Source organism: Chaetodon trifascialis, chromosome 13 (genome assembly GCF_039877785.1).
Source record: "Chaetodon trifascialis isolate fChaTrf1 chromosome 13, fChaTrf1.hap1, whole genome shotgun sequence".
Taxonomy (NCBI): domain Eukaryota; kingdom Metazoa; phylum Chordata; class Actinopteri; order Chaetodontiformes; family Chaetodontidae; genus Chaetodon; species Chaetodon trifascialis.
In genome coordinates, this window is record NC_092068.1 from 726,109 (window position 1) to 746,740 (window position 20,632).

General features: G+C 43.4%; 2 protein-coding genes across 3 annotated transcripts in view; one reads left to right on the top strand and one right to left on the bottom strand.

Annotated features, from left to right (window-relative positions):
• Window positions 1-20,632, top strand: part of zswim8 (zinc finger, SWIM-type containing 8) — a 425,535-nt gene that overhangs the window by 390,916 nt on the left and 13,987 nt on the right. The gene's annotated exons all lie outside the window — the stretch shown is intronic.
• The window catches only part of piezo1 (piezo type mechanosensitive ion channel component 1 (Er blood group)), a 308,724-nt gene that overhangs the window by 45,529 nt on the left and 242,563 nt on the right, over window positions 1-20,632 (bottom strand). The window contains exons 39-46 of the mRNA XM_070977141.1: window positions 19,885-20,082; window positions 19,460-19,709; window positions 13,150-13,282; window positions 12,768-12,915; window positions 11,764-11,916; window positions 9,655-9,716; window positions 9,340-9,498; window positions 8,821-8,968 (exon numbers count right to left, since the gene is read on the bottom strand). Coding sequence (XP_070833242.1) covers window positions 8,821-8,968; window positions 9,340-9,498; window positions 9,655-9,716; window positions 11,764-11,916; window positions 12,768-12,915; window positions 13,150-13,282; window positions 19,460-19,709; window positions 19,885-20,082 — 1,251 coding nt within the window. The remainder of the gene's footprint in view (window positions 1-8,820; window positions 8,969-9,339; window positions 9,499-9,654; window positions 9,717-11,763; window positions 11,917-12,767; window positions 12,916-13,149; window positions 13,283-19,459; window positions 19,710-19,884; window positions 20,083-20,632) is intronic.

Sequence of the window (20,632 nt, forward strand, 5' to 3'; positions counted from 1 at the left end):
GTTTGGTCTGCACCAGAGTTCAGATGAGCTTTCACACCTGCCTAAATGAAGCGGACTATCCGAGGAAATGAACTCTGGCCCGTTTAAAGCGGACCAAACAGCTCTGGTGTGAATCGCTCTTAGCGACCTAAAAGCGATTCACAGAGGATCGATGGATCAGCAGTGTCGGAACTGCAGAAGCTCATCTGGAGCAGGGAAACATGACTCCTTTCATGGAGCCAGACCTGGGAGGAGAGCTTGCTGAGACTCCTGAGTGGATGGTGACTGGGTCTTGGGCCAAGGGGCCCCATCAGACATGACATGAAGAATTAAATGAAGCCATTGTGAGCCCACCACACAGCAGGTAGAAACCTGACAATCTGCTGGTGGACACACACAAAGTTGTCAAGCTGAAGGACTGCAGGCCTTTTACTTTTGGTTGGCTAATGGGTTTTCTGAAGCACAGTAAATGTACCTGGAGTCCAGAGGGACTTTGGTGGTCACCGAAGCAAAAATCTGATCGTAAACGGTAAATGGTAAATGGACTGTATTTGTATAGCGCTTTTCTAGACCACTCAAAGCATTTTTACAACTGAAGTCTGCATTCACCTGTTTGCACACACATTCATTCAGTAGCTAAGCCACCTGCTCATTTTGAGTGTTATACATTCACACACCGATGGCACGGCATCGGGGGCGGTGTCACAGTCCTGCTTAGCACTTACCTGTGCTGCAGCTCTCCAGCCACGCCCCATACCTGCCCATCTGCACACCTAACCTATTAGGTTCATCTGGAGGGTATTTAAGCCACGCTGTCATTCTTCCCAGTTGCCAGATTGTCTTTGTGTCATGCCAGACTCTCCAGCGTTCATCTCCAGATTGATCTCCGGTATCTGACCTTGCCTGTTCCCGACTACTCCTTCCGTCCTAGCCCTGTGTCTGCAGGTGTGCAGACCGTACCACCTCGGTGGTTACAAAGAGCACGTTCCTCCTCCAAGAGTGATTTCGACCTCGCCGAAATCTGTCAGTGATTTCCGTGCTTGATCCGCTCTTCTCACACTAACTCCTTCTGATCCAGCTCTCTGCTCAGTATGGCACAGTGTTGCTCTGGTTGTCCGTTGTTGCGTGTTCCCAGTATATCAGCCGGCACTGCAATTGGGTCCTCCATTAGCCCGTTACAGGCGGTTTTGGGGTTCAGTATCTTGCCAAAGGATACTTCTGCATGTGGACTGCCAAGACCAGGAATCAAAACATCAACCTTCTGATATGTGGAAAGAGTTTGGGGAAGCTATGGAATACAAACAAGCAGTGGAATTAGCACTTTGTGGAACTCTCAAACCCAACCAACATGTCCTCTGTGGAGGCATAGTTGGTCTTGAGGAAAGTCTTATCCAGATCTCTGACAGAGGTCTGTAAGCAGCAAGGCACCAGGTGTTGACCTGAGATGTTGAAGGTTCTGGACATTGTTGGGCATTTAGAATGGGGCAGCAGCCAGGTGGAGGACAGTGTCCAGTTTGGGGACCTCAGAATTACTACTCTGCTCATTCAGATGATGTAAGTCTGTGAATATCCTCATTCATCAAGGGGCTTTCCAAAGGCAACAAGACTTGCTTGTGGTTCTAGAAGACATTTCGCCTCTCATCCAAGATGCTTCTTTAGTTCTAACTGACTGGTGGAGAGTCCCAGGCATTTATCCTCTTGCAGGATCATTGACCATTCCAGCTAAGACAGATAAGACTTTATTGATCCCACACCAGGGAAATTTAGTTGTTACAATCAGCAAGTTACAAAGTGCAAGCACAGTGGCATCAAGAGGTCAAAATAAAAATAAAACAGAAAAGTATACAAGATACAGAATAGAAAAAACAACAATGTGTATGTACACTTGTACAGATTATAAAAAATAGCAAGTGCCAAAGAATCCTACTGCCATAAAAAAAGTACTGTAGCTAGTAGTCTTCTGAGAAAATTAACTACTGACATGTCATGTATTGTATTGCACATTCAATTCAATTCAATATTCCTTTATTCGTCCCTCGAGGGGAAATTCTGAATTTCACAGCAGCATCAATAAGTGAATAGAATATTCAAAAAGACAACAAGTGCATGCAATTAACACAGTATATACAAAAGGGGTGTAATAGAAAGAGAAAGAGAAACAACATCATCCTAAGGAAATGTACCGAAAATATTGGTTATTGCCCAGGTGCACAGATTGTCTCACATGTTCATGTTCAGTTCAGTTATTGCACAGATTGTTTCACATGTTTATGTTCAGTTCAGTTATTGCACAGATTGTTTCCCATGTTCAGTTAAGTTATTGCACAGATTGTAAAACAAATTATTGTACCCCCTACTTGGAGCAGTTTCTGTTGTAAAGTCTGACAGCTGCAGGAAGGAATGACCTGCAATACTGCTCCTTCACACATTTTGGATGTAGCATCCTATCACTGATGGAGCTCCTCAGTGCAGTGTGTGTGTGTTGGAGGGGGTGGGAGTCATTGTCTGTCATGGAGGACAGCTTGGCTGTCATCCTCCTCTCCCCCACCTCCTCTACCTGTTCCAGAGGGCATCCCAGGACAGAGCTGGCCTTTCTGATGAGTTTGTCCAAAAAGACTATTGCACCTGAGAAAATTCTATTTTACTTGAGAAATACTAGGTTTATGTATATGCACAAAATCTACAGCTTATGAAAATACAGTTGTCAGTATCAGAATCAGAATTAGAATCAGAATTACTTTATTTATCCCCGAGGGGAAATTGTTTTTAGCAGTGCTCCATGCAAAACAGAATTATAGACTAGAATAAAAAGTAGAAAGAAGGACGAGAAGGAATATATATATAAAGGCAATATAAAAGAAACAGCATATTAATACTAAGGGTATATGTAAATAAGAAATATACAAATATACAGAAATATCCACTCAATGAATGTACAACAATATAAAATGTACCGCAATACAATTGGATGTGCAAAATTGAGATGTAAAATATATATTAGAATTACTATGTACTATGTACTGAATGTTGAATGTGCAAAAACTGAAATAGTAAAATATACATCAGAACAGACAGTGACAGTGAAGTCCCAGGGCCATTCAGAGAGAGGAGTTGTACAGGTTGATGGCCACAGGCAGGAATGATTTCCTGTAGCGTTCAGTCCTTAGTTTTGGTGGTATGAGTATCTCACTGAACGTACTCCTGTGCCTGGCCAGCACATCATGAAGTGGGTGTGAGACATTGTCCATTATAGTCCATAGCTTCTTCAGCATCCTCCTCTCTGACACCACCGTCAGAGAGTCACACTCCATCCCCACAATGTCACTGGCCTTGCGGATCAGTTTGTTGAGTCTGTTGGCATCTGCCACCCTCAGCCTGCTGCCCCAGCACGCAGCAGCATAGAGAATTGCACTTGCCACAACAGACTCATAAAAAATCCTGAGCATAGTCCAGCAGATGTTGAAGGACCTCAGTCGCCTCAGGAAATAGAGACGACTCTGGCCCTTTCTGTAGAGAGCGTCAGTGTTCTTAGCCCGGTCCAGTTTATTGTCCATGTGTACCCCCAGGTACTTATAATCCTCCACAATGTCCAGACCGATCCCCTGGATGGAAACAGGGGTCACCAGTGTCTTGGTTCTCCTAAGGTCCACTACCAGTTCCTTAGTCTTTGCCACGTAGTTGCAGATGGTTCTGCTCACACCATGTGACAAAGTTGTCCACAGCAGCCCTGTACTCATCCTCATTGCCCTTGCTGATACATCCAACTATCGCAGAGTCATCAGAAAATTTCTGAAGATGGCAGGTCTCTGTGCAGGAGTTGAAGTCTGTGGTGTAGAGGGTGAAGAGGAAGGGAGAGAAAACAGTCCCCTGAGGGGCCCCATTGTTGCTGACCACTCTGTCTGGCACACACAGTGTTGCAGGCGCACATACTGTGGTCTGCCAGTCAGGTAGTCCACAATCCAGGACACTAGGGGGGCATCCACCTGCATTGCTGTCAGCTTGTAACCCAGTAGAGCTGGACGAATGGTGTTGAACGCACTGGAGAAGTCAAAAAACATGATCCTCAGAGTGCTTGCCGGCTTGTCCAGGTGGGCGTAGACACGGTTGAGCAGGTAGATGATGGCGTCCTCAACTCCAAGTTGGGGCTGGTAGGCGAACTGGAGGGGGTCCAACAGTGGCTTGACCATGGGCCGGAGCTGCTCCAGGACGAGTCTCCCCAGAGTCTTCATAATGTGGGAGGTCAGTGCCACAGGTCTATAATCCTCTGAGTCCCTGGGCCGTGATGTCTTTGGCACAGGAACGAGGCATGACGTCTTCCACAGCATGGGGACCCTCTGGAGACTTAGGCTCATGTTGAAGACGTGTTGAATAACTCCACACAGCTGGGGGGCACATGCTTTGAGCACCCTGGGGCTGACACCATCAGGGCCTGGAGCTTTGTTCGTGTGGAGTCTCATCAGCTGTCTTCTCACCTGGTTTGCAGTGAAGCACACTGTGGAGGTGACAGGTAGAGGAGATGTGGTGAAATCCTCTGGTCTGTGACTGAGGATAGTCTGGCAGTCTGCGGAGGTGTGAAGAGGGCTCACACAGGAAGACGGGGGGATGTGAAAAGGAGGAGAAGGAAGAGGGGGAGAAGGAGAAGGAGGGAAGGAGAGGGGAGTGGGTGATGATGGTCGTCCAGTACAGACAGCAGAGGAGCCAGAGGCAGCATGAGCCAGGCCTGAAGCATCGAATCTGTTAAAAAACAAATTCAGTTCATTTGCCTTGTCAATGCTGCCTTCAACTCCTCTGCCGCCCGTCCTGAAGCCAGTAATGGTCCTCATATCACTCCAGACCTCTCTCAAGTTGTTCTGCTGGAGTTTCCACTCCAGCTTCCTCCTGTATTTCTCTTTAGCTTCCCTGATTCTCACCTTCAGTTCCTTCTGTATCGTTCTCACCTCCTCCCTGCTGCCAGCTCTGAAAGCCCTCTTCTTCTGATTGAGGATGTCTTTGATGTCCTTTGTCACCCACGGCTTGTTGTTTGGATAACAATGGACAGTCTTGGATGGGACAGTGGAGTCCACACAGAAGTTGATGTAGTCTGTGATGCACTCTGTGAGCCCATCAATGTCCTCCCCATGCGGCTCACAGAGTGCCTGCCAGTCTGTCACCTCAAAACAGCCCTGCAGTGTCTGATATGTCTCCTCTGACCATCTCCTTACTGTCCTTGTGGTCGCAGGCTGACTCTTCACCAGGGGCACATAACAGGGAGTGAGGTAAACAAGGTTGTGATCTGACCTGCCCAGAGGGGGGAGGGGGGAGCAGCTGTATGCATCCTTGACGTTAGCATACAACAAGTCCAGGGTTCTCTCCTCTCTTGTGGGACAGCTCACATACTGCGTGAAATTGGGCAGTGTTCTTTCCATGGTGACGTGGTTGAAGTCACCCGAGATAGCGATGAATGCACTCGGGTGTTGAGTTTGCAGATGGGCCACGGCGGGGTGAATGACGTCACATGCCACTATCGGGTTGGCAGAGGGGGGGATGTAAACAGCAACGATGATAGCATGTGAAAACTCCCTGGGCAAATAATATGGCCTGAGTCCAACAGCCAGCAGTTCAATATCCGGGCAACAAATATGTTCCTTGATGGTAATGTGACCAGGATTACAACGCTTACCGCTCTGCGTGCAGTCCCGGTAAGCCCGAACAGTCTGAAAGCCACTGATGGAGACGTTGTCGTCGGGTATGTCCTGATGCAGCCATGTTTCCGAAAAACAGATCAGACTGCACTCCCGGTACTCCTTTTGACTCCTGGCGAGTGCTGTTAGCTCATCCGCCTTGTTTGCCAGCGACCGCATGTTGCCCATGATGAGAGAGGGGAGACACGGCTTATATCTCCTCTTTTCCGTAAGCCTCTGTTGTCTCGACCCCGCTCTTTTCCTCTGCTGTTTCTGTCCTCCCCTGCATCCTCTGTGTGTTTTTCTCCAGATTTCAGCGGGGATCTCTGTTGTTCTGGCCGACAAGCTGGCCTGCCTCAGCGCGATCAGCTGATCTCTGTCGTAAACAATGCGCTGCACGTCGGTGCTGTGTCCCAGTGAGAGTAGTAATTTCAACGTGAAAAAACAAACCAGAACTCTCTCAGCCAGCATGTTTGGAGAGGGCACAGCTTCAAAATGACGGTCCTTAAGTTAAAGATATTAATAATAAAGAAAAGAGCAAAAGAATTGTAAAACTAAGAAAAGAAAACAGGAGCGACTGCTACAGGCTGCACGCATGGATAGTAAATAGTGTTATTGCATAGTTGAGAGAAATATACAACTTAGAAATTGCATCAGGTGAAATGGATAAATGTGAGCATATATTAGCATTAGAGCATATATTAGCCTTGATAAGAGTAGTGCAAATCAAAAATGGGTTTATGATGTAGAATTGAGAAAGACAGCATCAACACAGTACTACATTACATGATGCTGGTGTTAAACACTCAGTCAACATCAACACAGATGTAGGAATGAAGGACCTGTGGTAGCGTTCTTTCTTACAGACTGGATGCAGCCCTCTGTTACTGAAGGAGCTGCTTAAGCCCACCCCATCCCAGCCCCTGTCCTACAGGCTGACATCCATGATTGATGTCAGCCTGGCTAACATCCTCCTCTCACCCACCTCCTTCACAGTGTCCAGAGGGCAGTCCAGGACAGAGCCAGCTCCCCTGACCACTTTGTTAAGTCTTTTCCTGCCCCTTTCAGAGCTCCCACAGCCCCAGCAGACCACTGCATGGAAAACTGCAGATGCCACCACAGAGTCATAAAATGTTTTTAACAGTGTCCTTCATACTCCAAAGGACCTCAGTCTCCTTAGCAGGTGCAGGTGACTTTGGCCCCTCCTGTACAGGGCATCTGTGTTTTTAGTCCAGTCCAGTTTTGTTGTTGAGATGAAACCCCATGTATTTGTAATCCCCCATGATCTCTATGTCCAAAGTCCTGGATGATCACTGGCGTAGTCTGCGGTACATTCCTTCGGAAATCAATCACCATCTCCTTCGTCATGCTGGCATTTATGTGCGGGTGGTTCAGTCCACACCAGTTGACAAAGATGGTTACAACCTTTCTGTATTCCAAATCCTTGTCTTGTGATACGCATCCAGCAATGGCTGTGAAAGACATTGATAGAGCAGGTCAATGACTGCATCCACCGTGCATATCGCTTGGTGGTTGGGCTCTCTGGGATGTGCGCTCCTTGGGACTGGAACCACACAGAAAGTTTTCCAAAGGGTTGGAACTCTCTCCAGACTGAGGCTCATGTTGAAGATGTGCAGGAGGACCCCGCAGAGCTGATCTGTGCAGTCCCTGAGCAGTGTGGAGCTGATGCTCTTCGGGCCTGTGTCCTTCCTCGCCTTCATTCTCCTGAGCTCCTTCCTCACCTGGTCAGGTTTTGTAAAGAGGGTGCTGTTGGTGTCAGGGGTGCTGTGAGGGGGAGGGGAGGGTGTGGTGAAGTCTGGGCTCATGTTGGTGGGGGGAGGAATGGGTCTAGAATCAAAATCTGTTCAAAAACAGGTCAGTTCATCTGCCCATTCCTGGTCTCCAGATTCAGGAGCCCACCCCAACTGCTGCTACCATGACCAAACCTCTCTGGTGTTGTTCCCTCTGCCTCTCCTTATCCTCTCCAGTACCAGGCCTATTTTGTCTGCCTCTTCTCCCAAATGACCTACCCAAAATAAATAGAGTATATCTTCACAACTACAAGGGCTGTATGAATAATCTTGGTCTCAAAGAAAGCTAAGACCTGTGAGATTACTACAGAAGTGTCAGAATCAAAAGATATGTTACTATGTCAGAGTAAATTCATCTTGAACACAGTAGAAATTATTAATTAAAAAAAACAACAACATTATTTTGAGTAAAAACCACCTTTAAATCATGTGATGAAGGCCAAATTCTTCTACGAATTAGTAAAGTCATATCTGATAAGTAATTGTGCAAAAGTACATGCCAAAATAATGAACCTGAGCAGTTTTATGGAGGTTTTCCCACAGGCGTTCGTCTGAATGGAGTAGCAGTATCTCATTGGAGGCTCTCTACCAATCTTCTCTGTTGCAGCCGTTTTCTTTTTTCTGTTGTTTTTACCCTCATGAAAGGACAAAATACAAATAAAACAGTAAAATAACACCTCGGCCTGCTTAGCAGGGTCGTCTGTGAGCCTCTGTAAGCGCTCTGCCTATTCACTTGTGAATGACACGGAGAGGTGAAACTAACTGCGCACTTACAGTAGTCAGTAGCTCCCCCCCCCACCATAGAAACACCAATGACAATACAGAGGGAAGTAAGCCCAAAGATAGGGTATTTGATGTGAGCACTCCCCCCACTCTTGAAACCCCCTCCTCTTTATGTAAACAACCAGGACCCTCGCGGTGGATCGTAAACTAACGCAGAGTCATAGGAGCAGATTGTAGCAGCGTTTTTTCGAGCTGGAATATAACTTTTATAACCCTGTAGAGGGAGCACCGTACTGAAGAGGTTACCTCCCGTTTCAGCTCCCTCTATCTTTGTCCCCTGATTGAAAGATCCTCTTCTTCTCACTAAGTAGGGCTTTCAATTCCGCGAACACCCAGGGTTTGTGGTTTGTCATACCCCCCCCCCCCCCCCCCACATGCCTGGTCTCATTTATTTATTTTTTTTTAAATAACATTGTGGGGATCCATTGCTACTAAGTGCTGAACAGATTTCCACCTGTGAATACACAACATACAACTTAAAAGACCCCTGTCTTTCAAACCCCACACTCCCAGACAAGTACTCTTATCTCAGAAGAAGTAATTTGGTCTGGCATCACATCACTGTACTGTACTCTTAGACTTCATACCTTCTCTGTCTCACGGCTGCATTTAATGATGAAGATGTTGGCATAAATGTCCTCCACACACATCCAGTTTGATAGAGACAGAGTAGTGTCAGTCCAAACCCAGTCCATCACTGCTCTCAGCTCCACCAGGAATGGCACCAAACGAAACCTACACACATGCATATGCTTAACATGCATATCATACTGCTGGTATGGCAGGAAATGCATTTTTTCCTCTCTGTTGCATTTTTTCATTGCACAAACACATAGGCCTGAAATACACACACATGCACATACAGGACCTATAGAAATACATTAATCATTGTGAAGAGATGTCAGAATGATGGGGAAGCCACATAGTCAGGTGCTTGAAGCAGGTTCACCAAAATTACATTATAGGTAAACATAGTGTATCCACTGAATTGTGGATCTCATACTTGAAAGAAGACTAAAAAATATATACAAAAAGAATGCACCCAAACACATTTTGATTCTTGGATCCTCTATTGCAAATGTTCATTCTGTGCTTTATGTCCATACCCTTGGAAGAGAAACAGGTTGAGATGGTTGTATTTCTTGGTGAGGAAGTTGCCAAGGATACGAGTAGGGTATCCACAACGAATCTGATAGGCTGACAGGCCAAAGTAAATGCACTTGACAAAGTACCAGAGCTGGGCCACAAAATTCTGATTGAACATCCTAAACAGAGAGAATGAGAGACAGGAAAGATTGAAGCTTGTTAAAATTCATTTGCAACAGTATTCTCAAGACTACTACTAGAATGATGTTCATTGGCGATGTAATTATTTTTCATGAATACTATAATACAATAAATACATGATTTAGTTTTTAGACCTTTCAGTGACAGCAGGCAGGATGAAGAACATCCACAGGTGGATCCCAAACACAAGGGTCACCTGCAGGGAAGGAACGAGAGAGCGAGAAAAAAACAACAACAACTAAATGATTAAATACCTTGAATGCAAAAAAGTAGTAGTGATATTCTAAAAATGAAGAGCAAAACAAAACTAATCCATGCTGGATGCCACGACTCTTTGCTCTGTTTGAACTTCAACTCATGCAGACTTGCACTCAGATTGCACTCACTATTTCGTCTCATAAGGAGAAAACACGGGTAAGTAAACAGTCACTCACAATGTGTAGTGTTAAATGATTTACAAATGTTTAAATTAAGTTGATAAGTAAGTCATATCTAGAGTTGGCACAGTGCACTAGCTTAGCATCATGAATTGAAGTCAATTCGAAACATTAGCCTGCGCCAGTAAAGGTGGAAAAAACAAACGTCACAGCAACCCCAAGCTAGACTAATGGACTAAAAACACACCATATGTGTGCACATACTGTCTATGTGTGTGTGCGTCTGTCGCCTTTCAAACAAAAGTTACAAGGTGCTTCATAAAATACAAGTGTGGAGGCTTTTCTAGAGCGGAGGATAGCCATTTAGCTTGTTTTTAGTCTTCAAAAAGATTTATTTCATACACATGTGAAAATGAGACAGCTTGGGGTTGCTGTAACATATCAATAGAGGATGATATAATTGCATGCGATACCTATCCTGTGTGTTTCAGTTTAAGGAAAGTGATTTTCTGACTTAATATTATTTCCAACCAAACAATATGCATCCTTCAGGGGCAGACAGTGATAGGCAGAGAAACAGGAAGAAAAGGACTCAAAACATTGAGACCTTTTTTAAAATAAAGAAAATAAAGGCTGCAGATAACAGTGATCAAGGTATCAGTCACTGCATCTTGAATCAGTCACAGTCAAACTCACACACCACCTCTGCCACAATTGGACTAGACTGTGGAATGGGCAGTTTTAATTTAATCAAGAATTATTGATTCAATTCTGTTTAATACTTTATGTCTATTTTAATACTCTTTATTGTGGATGAGTAGAAGTGTGGTTGTTGTTTTTATGAGCTAAAGGACAGTTGAATCTATCTATCTATCTATCTATCTATCTATCTATCTATCTATCTATCTATCTATCTATCTATCTATCTATCTATGAATAACTTATTCACATTTGAATAAGTATTAAAAGTTCAGTTGATGTTACACTTGTATTGACATTTTGAGTAACTGATACAACTTTTCCCAGGAACTTTGCACAGTGATGAGGTTGAGGGCCCATCATGGGCAATTCAGCACTCTGCAGGTGGGCTAAATATTTAAGTTATAATGAATAACCCTAGGCAACTGAATAAAAACAGTGTGTGTTTAAATAACTTCTTGATGCAATAATTGAATATTTCTTTGTGTGATCAGACACTTCCCCTAGTGATCAGTTGGATCACGAACATGTGAACCATCAGGAATCTCATAGTCAAAGCTGCAGTGACAGTGAAGAGCCTCCCCATGCTTCATACCACACACCATCCCACCAACTGGGTATTTGATCTCTTTTGCTTTAAGATTTCAGAAAGCTTATACGAATAATTTATCAATGATGATCAAGTCTAGTGCATTACAAGAGAAGACCCAGCTTTTGTTCACAAGATTGTTATTGAATTCAGTATCACTGACTTCTACATTGTATATTATAAATGAAAAGTCATGTATAATGCATGGTCTAAAAATGTGTGTATAGTGTATAGTGAGACGGATTTGTTTAAGTGTAGATGTGTTCTGCATGGTTTTCTATCATGTTGGTAGAGTTGTAATAAAGCTGTTCATAACTAAACTGATTTCTGTCTCTGTAAGGTAACAAAGAGGTAGGCTTAAAAAAATGTCATTTCAGTGTGCTACCCTTCCACAGTCTATGCCCCTAGCTTGCCCCCCCAAGAAAACAATTCTAGACCACTCAATAATATCTGATATAATTTGTGATTGTGAAAGGGGGAACAAGCAACTTTCAGAGAGCCTGAGTTGAAAAACAAACAAACATGGAACCAGACAGATAGAAACATGAATGCTTATAATTGGAATACGTGAACTGAACCTGGAAGATGAGTTTTCCCAAGGCGGCTTTGCGCAGGTACAGGGCTCTGTCAATGATCATGGTACTGAACTGGATGAGTAACATCACTAGAAAGGCCTCAGGAACCTGGTCCTCTGATAGGGTAGAGGTTATATCAGCTGCTGCACTGTGTTTCTGTAGGAGAAAGATGTCAGAGTCATGAGGGATTTAATTTCTGTTTTTAAAATACAAATGTATGTGTGTGTGCGCGTGTCTGTGTTTGTGTGTGTGCATAGATAGATAGATAGATAGATAGATAGATAGATAGATAGATAGATAGATAGATAGATAGATAGATAGATAGATAGATAGACATATTTTTTGTATATACTATATTTTTTAATCAATGTGCAATAGTGAAAAAAACTGTACTTGATTGTATAAAATGTGCAATTCTCCATTCCTGTACAATTGTTACTTTTTTTCCATTTACATTAATATTTTATACACTGAAACATATTTTTTTATCTAATGTGCAATCTTAAAAAACACTGTTCTCCCTTGTATAAAATGTATGTATGCAGAGTTTTGAGAGTTGTTTTTTTTTTTTTTTTTTTTTAAATGTATTTTGTATTTTATTCCTTTCTGTCTTTTTTATACTTTTTGATACTACTACTGCTGCTGCCTTTAATACCCAAATTTCCCCTTTGGGGAATAAGGTCTTTCATAAAGTCTTTATAAATTCATAAAATCTTATCTTATCTATTATTATCTTATATATTCTCCATAACAGATGTTGTAACATGATTACCATTATGACATATAAACCAGGATTTATACTGACATTTATTATCAAGGATGATGACAAGATTCTGTCATTCATGAAGGTGTTTCAATATTCTTCAGCAACTGAAAAGCCTAAGCTTTTAAACATAGAAGTATTCAACTTGTGTATTCAACTCAGCACCCTGCTGCCTGTTGGGAGACAGCTACAGTATCGCAAAAATGACAATGTCCATCCATCAGTCTTTCTATTTATCTCTCACCCCAAAAGCCCAAAACCCAAAGACGATGACAATGAAGTCGATGACGTCAGTCAGGAACATGAGAGCATAGACATCGGTGGCAGCTCGATACTCAGCATGGAGAATTCCCCTGAAGAAACTCTGAGCGGGCCTGTAAACATTCTGAATACTGTAGAGGAAAACAAAATGGCAAGCATTACAACACTAAATTACTGGAAAAAGTAGTTAAATTTCAGTAAAACATTACATTGTATTTTAATTCCTCCAAGGATTAGAACATAATTATTTGCATTAATCTAAGACCATTTTATAAATAAACTTTTGATTATTTAATCAACCTGTTAAATAGATTAATAAATGTTTACTAAGGGTGACTCATATGGTGAACAGTCTTTATACTCACCCACAAATGAAGGCATTCTTTATCTTGTGTCCAGCAACAAGCAGTCTTTGACTGGCTGCTTCTCTCTTCAAGCCTTTCTGCTTCTTCTTCACTGGTTCTTCACAGGGATCTGCAGCCTCAGCTGTGAGCTCCACTGCAACAGTCAGAACCATAACCAAGGAGGGATTTAAACAGGATTAGCACCACAGAGAAATAAAAAGTGAAGATGGTTTAAAACCTTTCCCCAAACATATTTTCTCTTTGTTACACATGCCATGTCAGTATCTTTTTGTTAGGCTTGGTCTCAATTTAGCAGTAACTGGACTCAATGTACAGACCAGGAGACAAGAGTAAAAGGGGGAAAACAAATTTATTAACAAGAACTGCAACAAAAGGCACACTCATAAGGAATGGGAACGATAAACAAAAACACACTCAACGAGTGGAGAGAGAAACAAAATATGCACTCGATGAGTGGAACAAACAATTCTCCACATGGGAGGCTGAGGCTGGGCAAAGGCTGGGCAAAGGCTGAACACAGGCTGGTAGGCACTGTGAACAAACAAAGCATATGTGAAGCAAAAGAAAAAGCCACCGGACAAGACTGGAAATACTCACTGGGTACTGTTCTGGTAAACTCATGGGAGAGTTCAGGATAATCCAGCTACCACTCTAGTTCAGCATCACCCTTAAATAGCGAGCCTTATTCAGGCACATGCGCTGCCGGAGAGGCGGAGTCAGCTGGGTGCAGGGAAACACCCAGCAGAGACAGACAGGGAAACAGACAGACAGACACATAACACTAGGGAAATGGGAAACAGAGAACACTGGGAGCAGATAGATCTAGCGGATCTCACAGTACCTTCCCCTCAATGGACGCCTCTGGGCGTCCTAGCAGCTCTCTCGAGGTCATCCTTAAATACTGAGCCCTAATCAGGCTCTTACGCTCCAGGTGCCTCATGTACAAAGGGTGCGTATGCACAAAAACTTGGTGTATGCTCTTTTTCACGGCAAAGTTCAGATGTATCAAGAGTGAAATGACTGTGGAAATGTGCAGTGCCTCATGCCAACTTCATGGCTGGCGTACGCATGTTTCTACAGCTGTTGATCCTTTGGCGACACTTAGAGGTGATGCTGGGATGTGCACATCAGAGACACATGAACAATTAGCACTGATGAACAATTAACACACCCACGTGTCTGCAATTACATGAGTGGATATAAAAGCATGCGCAAAGTGATGCAAAAAATACCTTTAAAAACAATGGCTGCTTTAGCAGTATTAGAAGACATTGCAAATGGTGCAATACGAAGAGAGCGTTTGTTCAGAGACAGAGAGGATTTACTGGCACATGATGACAACTGGCTTATCAGCCGCTTTAGGTTCCTGAGGGCAATCCTCCTGGAACTGTGCGCAGAGCTGCGGCACCCTTGGAGCGCAACTCAGCGAGGAGCCATGCGCTGCCTGTGCCCATACAGGTGCTGACCACACTGGGGCTCCTAGCAACCGGGGCATTCCAGAGGGAGCTGGCTGACCGATCGGGACTGTGCCAGTTGACCCTGAGCCGAGCCATGCCAGCCGTGTGGGACAGAATTATTCGCATGTCACCCAGGTATATCAAATTCCCATACAATGCAGCTGAACAGGTCAACATTAAAGTGCAATTTGCAGCGAGAGCCGGTTTTCTCTATCGACTGCACACACATTGCTGTGAAAGTGCCATCACATGATAAATTTGTATATATCAACAGGAAACATTTTCATTCGTTCAATGTACAGATCATATGTGATGCGCAAATGCAATTAACCAACATTGTGGTGAGGTGGCCTGGTTCAATGCACGATTCATACATTCATGCATGGTTGGGAACAGACTACAAGCTGGCTCTGTGTGCGATGGGTGGCTTCTTGAAGAAGAAGAAGAAGAAGAAGAATTATTATTTATCACGTCACACAAGTGAGTTACACTACACGCCATGCTTCTCGTGAAATTATATTTCCGCATTTGACCCATCCTCAGTCCGTCATTCCTCCGCGGCAGACCAGGAGCGGTGGGCTGCCAGCTGCCAGCCGCCAGCCGATGCCAGTGCCCGCGCCCGGGGACCCATCCTTTTTTCGTCACCATTGGTCAGGTGGTGATCTTCTTGCATGTTTTTAGTGGGGGTTATTGCGGAGGAAACCCCGGGTGAACACGGGGAGAACATGCAAACTCCACACAGAAAGGCCCCCTTTTTTCCTCGGAGCACCGAAGGCATGGTGGAGGACACGCCACCAGCGCCCACAGCAGGATTCGAACCGGGGACCTTCAAGCTGTGAGGCGACAGTGTTTCCACTTGAGCCACCGTGGTACCCTACTTGGTGAGTAAATTTATTCATGTAATTGTCCTAATATTAATTCCCGTGATGCACATTCAGCATGTGCACCCCCAAATTCTATCCTGTCTTCACAGCATTATTACTTGTCAGTGGTTAAAGTTAGTGACTTGCTGTTTCTTGCTGGTTAAACTACAGCTTAAGATCTTTCTAACAAGCCCCTGACTGTCTGTGTGTGCAAAGTACTCATGTTAATAACCCCGTGCTTAAAGTGTGAAATGTCTTAATCAGCCTCACCTTTTCCCTGGCGCACTTCTGCACTAATTTGCAACAATAGTGTGTGATCCATGTAAGTAGTGTATAAAATTAACAAATGGAAACTGTAAATCCAGTTTACTTTGCCTGCTTTCAATTGACCCCAGGCGACCGTGGTCTGCCCACTTAAGAGCTGGAGGATGACCACTCTCACCAACCCTCAGACTGACCAAGAGTGGAGATACAATGACCTCCATTCCCACACTCGGTCAGTCGTTGAGAGGACAATCGGTCTGCTGAAGGGACGGTGGCGCTGCCAGGACAGGACTGGGGGTATGCTGATGTACAGTCCCGAGAAGGTGCCGCAATGTGATGGCGTGCGGCGTCCTCCACAATGTTGCATGCCATACCACTGCCAGAGCAGCATATCTCCGCACCAGACGAACCAGAAGCTGGACCCATGAATGTGCATCCTACCCATTCGGGCCCAGCAACATTTGATTTCAACCATGTAAAAGAGGCAAGGATGCAGAATTCACTTATTCACCAGTGAAATTATTGATTCACCAATATTTGTGAGGACGCCTATTAGTTGATCTAGGTGATCATTTATGCCACCTATTGCTCTAACGATTTCTTCTTTTGACTCCACCACAGCATGGGTGAGGACATGGCCAGTGAGGCGGACAGCAGCAGCAGCCGGTGGATGCGGTGTACTGGTGCCGGAGACACTGGGGATGCTGGAGGAATCCCCCAAGTCTGTGGCACGTGGCTGCAACTGCGTGTCCTCTCCTGTGTTTTAAAATAATAAATTGAGTAATCAAACATGAGTCAAAGTCTTAGATATCCTCTTTGATATGCTATCAAATTTAAATTGAAATTCAAAAGATTTCAAACCAAATAATACCATACATACAGTATTTATGCATGAACCGCTATCTTATAGGGCTGTGAGCAAGCTACTGTCTGAACACATTTGTTGTGAGTTACACAAATACATAAGTAGGTATTACCTTGGGGGTAATCAGAGTCACCCACATGCGCTCCCACCACCCCTGAGAGAACCCCAGTGTCACCCGTGGTGACTCTTTGTTCAATCGGGGTGGGCCCCTCTTCTCCTGTCCCCCCTGGCCACACTGTGGCGGTGCACAGCCATCCTCTGCTTCACATCCACCTTGATGTCGGACCACTTCTTTTTCACTTCTGCTTGCGTGCGCTTCTCTGACCCCACAGCACTGACAGCCTCACACACACTCTCCCACACACCTTGCGTTTGTGATTTTCTGATTGTGCAGACAGGGGAATCCCAGGTGCAGGGCTCATTTAAATACGATTTGCATATTTAAATAGGGGCCTGGACATCAAGGGGTTAGGTTCTCCAATATGTGCGTTCAATTCCACGTTGATTGGGATGTACAAAGGAAATGTGCTTGGATTCATGCGTGCGCACAGATTCATACATCTGGATATTTTTGTGCGTATGACGTTTTCTGGATTTGAGCGTACGCCATGTCTCAGTAGGAAAACCACGCAAGACTTAGTACATGAGGCCCCAGGTCCGCTGCCGGAGAGGTAGAGTTAGCTGGCTGCAGGGAAACCCAGCAGAGATAGACAGGGGAACAGACAGACAGACAGACAGACAGACAGACAGACAGACAGACAGACAGACAGACAGACAGACAGACAGACACATAACACTACAGAAAAGGGAAACAGAGAACACTGGGAGAAGACAGATCTAGCGGATCCTCACACTTTTGGTCTAAATGACACATTAGGAGTGATTACCAGGTGCGTGAGCCTGCAAATAATAAAATTTACCCAATTCAAGAGCAGGATTTACTGTCAAGCTTCCCAAAATAACACTGGTACTTGGAATGCGTGTCGCCTTTGCTAATTCCAGGAATACCAAATCAAAGCATTAACAGATATAAAAAGACTTGACACTTTCTTTCTCTTGAAACCACACATTGAGCAAATCAGTTTAGTGCAATGGCATGCCGTGGTTGAAACTTACAAGACCAATCAGAGCAAGATTGCATCAGTATGGTAGCTGTCTGAAATACAGGATTTTATGCTTGAATATCCATCATTTATGATGCACCATACAGATGACCAATGCTGTACATGCATCATTGTCTGGTTGAAGTGTTAGTGTCAGTAAAATAACACTACTGGATAATATGGTAATTTTTGACCGTCCTAATGTACAGTCAGAGCATTTGAAGTGGTGTACATTTAGAATTTTAGACTTCAAATAAGTTTTACTCAGCTATTATCACATTTAAAAATATGGTTAAAATTGGGGTTGGTAATGTGGGAGTAACCATCAAAAGTAAGATATATATTGAAAGTATCCAACGGAAATAATTCCATCCCCTCCCGCAGGCCTCCCTCTAAAGCCCCCACCCTGAAACATATGGATGTACACTGCCTGACTCCTGCTGAAGGATGAGGAGCACAGCTTATTGTCATTGCTAACTGTATCCAACTACCTCCATTCACATAAGAAAACACCTAATTATCATAATGAACAGAAAAAATGAACATAACGATTGTGCTCAGCACCTCTGGGAACTCTTTCAAGACTGTTGGAAAGCCATTCCAGGTGACTACATGAAGCTGATTGAGAGAATGCCAAGAGTGTGCAAAGCTGTCATCAAAGCAAATGGTGGCTACTTTGAAGAACCTAAAATATAAAACATATTCTGGTTTAACACTTTTTTGTTTACTACATAATTCCATATGTGTTCATTCATAGTTTGGATGTCTTCAGTATTAATCTACAATGAAGAAAGAATAAAAGAAATGAAGAAAAATTGAATAAGAAGGTGTGTCCAGATTTTTGACTGGTGCTATATATATATATATATATTTTTTTTGTCAAAGCATTTGATTTATTGATTGCTGTCAGGGTGTAAAGTGCACTTTAGCAAATATGAGACAAAATGCTTAATACTTTATTAATTCCTTGTGTCTCCAGCCATGTACCTGGGGGATATTGTGATATTATCCTCATTAAACAAAAGTTCTCACAGATGTTAGGTCACCCAATCGCCTTAATGACTATTTCTCCCAATTTTTCAGGTATGTTGTTCATCTTAAACTCAGTTAACTTGGGTGTAATAACTTGCTAACATGTCAAGAGTGTCAAAAGAATGTCTTTGTAACATTTTGATGAACTTAAAGTTAAGAGTGGCAATGTGTGTGTGAGTGGAGTCCTCACTTGGTAACAGAAAATAACACATGCCTGCAGCTGCCATTTAGTTTGAACTGTGAATTAACATATGCACGTATTGTAGCCAAATATATTTTGCACTGTTAGTTGATATTTTCCATGCACTTCAGTAAGATTTGTGAGCATCTACTCAGCTTAAGCTACTTTGTGCTTTGGCAACAATTTGAGAGAAAGTCAGAGTTATCTCTGTAGATGTCCTTATTTGTAAATTGTTATATTTTTGTTAAACTCAACTACACTAAAGTTCTCACCGAGGAAACAGGTGCACACCTTAATAATGTTTAGAGATGTTGTTTGTCTTTTTTTTACCAAGAAGGCAGACTGACAGGATGGTGAAAAGACCTTAATCACTAGAGGTGTATTTAGTCATCAGAGTAGATTTGGAAAAAAAAAAAAAGGGCAAGTGAGGAAGCTTGCTCAATATGAGATCTGTGGATGTGGGACACCTTAACGGAATGCACCCAACCTTAATGGTATTAGTCACATCTCTACCATCACAGTCCATACATAATGATGCTACAAACCTTTGCTGCACGGTTGTTTAGGTTTCTTGCGGGAGCGGATATTGCTGCTTTTCCTTGGGACACCCTCAATCTCCTGGTCACTGTCTCCCTGCACGTTATCTTTCCTCGAGCAACTGACATTCGACATGTCCTTCAGCCCAGACAGAGTTTCCTGTCTATCTTTTGACCAAGTGGGTGCTGGTTCCACTGCAGGAGGTTGTGTGGTAGCAGCAGCTGAGCTGGTACTTGGTTCAGCATAGTCCACATTCTCCTACAATGACAAACAATGGATTTAAAAAAATACGAAAGTAGTCTTATATCTTTACCTATTGATAGTATAACACTGTGTCACTGTTTGTCAGCTTGTCTTGTCAGTGGCCAAGACCACATTCTTTATAAGTGACACATTGATAGTAGTTGATAGTAGTAGAAGTATTTGTGGAAACCTTTGTAAGATGGTCCAGTTCGGTAAATTCCACATTTTCCAGGATGGATATTGAGCTGTCTCCCTCCCCCTCTTCTCCTCCTCCTCCCTTTTGCCTTCCATCTTCATTTTCTTTTCCAGTTTTTCCTTCATTTTTATAACATTCTGATGAGGGGCTCTGTTTCTGTAGCGGGCCCTCATGGTCCCACAGGCCATAACGCTGTACATGCACACATACACAGTGGACACACACACACACACACAAAAAAATCAAACTGAACGAGGCTGAAGTTATGTTGGCTAAAATGGCAAAAAAAAAACAAAAAAACAAACAAAAAAAAAAACAGCATGGGGAGAGTTTGGCTTTCTGTTCTGTCCTGCTCTTTGATGAATTTGAGATTTGTGGGCGATAAGTCTGTTTCTCAAGTAAAGATTAAATATATTGTTTAAAACTATAACAACATATATCACCTTTGTGTGGCATGTCCATGTATTTTTGCTATAGTAAGCATCTAATCAAGGTACATTAGAAATAGTCTGAGAACAATTTTCCCAATCATACTGTACCAAAACACTAGGCCTAACTAGCATTACCATGCAATACAAGAACAGTGCTGCTCCACCTCACCAGTTGGTCAGATGATGCTGAAATACATAAACAGTATGCTTTTGCCTCAGGTCTCTAGTTCCACAGTAGTGTGGTAAAGCAGTATGTGCTTACAGCATATAAGACACTAATTAAATAATGAGCTGCAGGGGTTGTCCCTTCA